Source organism: Cupressus sempervirens, chromosome 3 (genome assembly GCF_028749045.1).
Source record: "Cupressus sempervirens isolate cs-2001-9-10 chromosome 3, ASM2874904v1, whole genome shotgun sequence".
Classification (NCBI taxonomy): Eukaryota; Viridiplantae; Streptophyta; class Pinopsida; order Cupressales; family Cupressaceae; genus Cupressus; species Cupressus sempervirens.
The window spans coordinates 196,551,300-196,554,579 of NC_143120.1; the positions used below are offsets into that span (position 1 = coordinate 196,551,300).

General features: G+C 32.8%; 1 protein-coding gene across 1 annotated transcript; it reads right to left on the reverse strand.

Annotated features, from left to right (window-relative positions):
- Window positions 1–1,464: 1,464 nt before the first annotated feature.
- LOC149565491 (F-box/kelch-repeat protein At1g80440-like) lies at window positions 1,465–2,592 on the reverse strand. The gene is made up of 2 exons (XM_089817141.1): window positions 2,193–2,592; window positions 1,465–2,120 (listed from the first exon to the last, which is right to left on the reverse strand). The coding sequence occupies exons 1-2, from the start codon at window positions 2,590–2,592 to the stop codon at window positions 1,465–1,467; spliced, it is 1,056 nt and encodes a 351-aa protein (XP_089673267.1).
- Window positions 2,593–3,280: the final 688 nt, after the last annotated feature.

Consider the following 3,280-nt stretch of genomic DNA (forward strand, 5'->3'; position numbering starts at 1 on the left):
TATCAACACTACGGGAGGATCAAATTGGTCATTAGAAGGTAATAGCAGTAGTAGGCACATCTTATGAATAGGCATGAGGATTTTCCTTACTATGAGCAACATTCTGAGTTGACAAACTCATTCTTAGAGGTTTCATCATTTTGGCTCGTAAAGCTAGAGTTGTGTGAAGATTGAAGAGCTTGTTTGGAGGCTCCATCATTTCCAGTGCAGATATATTCTCCAGTCTGTAGCTGATAAAAGATTTCATGAGTAGCTCGAGGAAATTACTTCTTAAGTCACTTGCTATTTGAGGTAGACTTACACCTAGTTTTTTTTGAGTGAGGACCATTTTTAGAAGGTGCATGATAAATGTCAAAATTCAATCCATTTTGGTTTAGAAATCATCTGCAAAATTGTGAGCTTATTTTAACAATAGAAAAGAATGGTCATTAGTAGATCAGTTTAGGACTTGTAATCCTCTAAATATTGAAAGCACATTTTCAATGGTAAGCTTCTATTTTGAGTTGTACGTTGAACCCTGAATTTCTGAATAGTGCTTCAAGTCTGAAGACTGAAACATTTAAAACCATAAGCCAACTATTTGACAAATTTTTAAAGAAAGGAAGCAAAGGAAAAAAATTAAAAATAGCAAAACTTATCCAGAAAAAACCCACCAAAAATTATATAAATTGCTAAGAATTTGGCTTTCATGTGGATGGGTTGGCCCATGATTATTGGGATTTTGAATTCAAAAGTAAAAAGATAGATCTAAATGGAAGACAGATGCCTCTATCTTGAACAATAGATGACATCTATCTTGAACTACAAATCTCAACAGTTCGTCTCGCAAATTAAAGCATTACAAATTACAGATCATAACTTAAAAAGATGTTGTATTGATTTCTTGTTATTGCAATTAAATATGACAAATACTAGACTTCCAACTCTAATGGGTACTTACCAAGGACAATAGCAATTTCTGTTGAAGAGTTCTATCGCCTCTGCCGCTATGCTTTGAAAGAAAAACCTAGGAATCAACCAAAGCTTAGGCAGAAGCTATATGTAGAACACAAACACCTGAAACTCAAATTAGGAATTTGAAGAGGAAAATGGGCACACAAACCCTATTAGCAATGCAAATATTAGGAAGTGGTCCACGTTGATGCCTAGTTAGAGGGACGTATAGATACATGGAGGGATGTGGCCAAAATGCTATCTCACAAATAGTACAACTAATTAAAATTAGAAATGAAAATAAAAATTTCATTTGAATAGAAAAATCCAAAGAGACCATAGAAAAATTTCATTTGAATAGAAATATGCCCTTTCATGTGGCATATTCATTGCAAGAAGAAATCAAAGTTCATTCTACTTTTAATTTTCAAATAGAACTCAGCTTTGATAAAACCATTCCAAAAACAATAGTAGAGGGTTTTTTCAGTTCATGAAGGTTTAAAACATTGAAATCCATTTCACTTAAAAGAGTTAGAGAGTGAGAGCTCCAATTGTAGGGATTAAATTTGGGAGTTCTGTTGCAGACAATGTACTGATCAGAGTCCACTTCTCTTCTTTTCCTCCTTCATTTGAAGGTTCAAATAAATAAAAGGCCTTAACATTTTGAAACCAACCTTCAATATCTGTTGCTTCCTCATGGATGCAAACCATCAATATCTGTTGATTCCACATTGTGCCACCTAAAAATCTGTAGACTTGGGGAGGAAGCGTTCTTGCAATGCGAAATTGGTTTTCCACATAATTCCATTCTATAATTTCCCAATCCCATTCGTGATAAATCCGTCCAAATGCGGCAAAAGAAGGTTGCATACTTCCATCATAATAGCAATCGCATATGGCACTCCATTGCCGTGTGTTGGGATCATAGGCTTGTATATGCCCTTTCATGTGGCTCAACACATATAACTTGTCATCGTTAAATACACTGTCGCACTTACATTCACTCCAAATCATTGGGGGAAGATACTCCCACTTTTCTTCCTCAATGTCATAAACTGTCGTTGTGCACAATTCCTCGTCGTCACTGTCATATCCACCAGCAATGTAAATCAATCCTTTTGCTGAGTCCACGGAACAACTGAAATCAACTCTACAATCTAGAAGGTCGGGGCCTCGCTTCCATTTCCCTAAGACAAGAGAAACAATGTTATGATAAATACAAGTAAAAAGGGATACAAATGTTTAACAGGGGTACATACTAGAGGAAAAGTTGTAGATGACTAGTGCTTTATGAACTGTGAATTCTGGCACGCTGCTGAAAAGACCCGTGACGATCAATTTGTGGTTAAAGGGAATACAGAAAGAGCAAGCTGAAAAATGTGGAAATTGAGGGGGAAATGGCGGTAGGGTTTCAATTGAATTTTGCAAAGGATCATAAAATTTTATTTTGCAGCCTTTATCATTTGTTATATCATCCCAACAAGGTAATATGATTAACTCCCCAAATCTCTTTCTATCTTGATAAAACCGCGGACTACATACAATATTTTTCCACCGTTTACAAACAAGGGCCATCGTGGGGTGTGAGGTTAATGGCACCCTCAACAAACACAGTCTGCCAACGTCATCCAGAAGACCTGGAAATATCTCCATTGTCATTCTCTATCTCAAATATTTTACCACTTTGAATGATATGAGTGAATAGATTTGACTATATTTATTCTCTCAATTGAATGGAATTTGGTTTTTTCTAAATATAGAACTTCTGTCTTATTCTATATTTAGTTATTAATTTAATTTTAATTAAAAAAATTCAACTTTTTTTTATAATCAGTTGCATTCATATACTTCACTTTATTATTACGTCTAATGTGTTTCATATTTGAAAAGAACGAATTAAGACGAATTATTACGCCAAAATGGAAGTAGATTGCAATAAAAATATATAAAAATATTTATGTTTTGCTTGTTACTATTCGCCTGATTTAATAATTCCGTTGTTCTTATCTTTTGAATACGTAAAAAAATTATTAAAATTAAATTAATAACTACTAAAAATAATAACACTTAAAATAATAACTAAATATAGAATAAGACAGAAGTTCTATATTTAGAAAAAACCAAATTCCATTGAATTAAGAGAATAAATATAGGGAAATCTTAATAAATTTAATTTAATATTTGCTTGCTACTACTGTGTAGTAGAATGTTCACCTATTTAATAATTCAGTTGTTCTTATCTTTTGAATACTAAAAAAATATCAAAATTAAATTAATAACTACGAAAAAATAATGAATAGCTTTTCATAGTTAAAATATAAATTAAAAAAGACTAATAATAAAATCT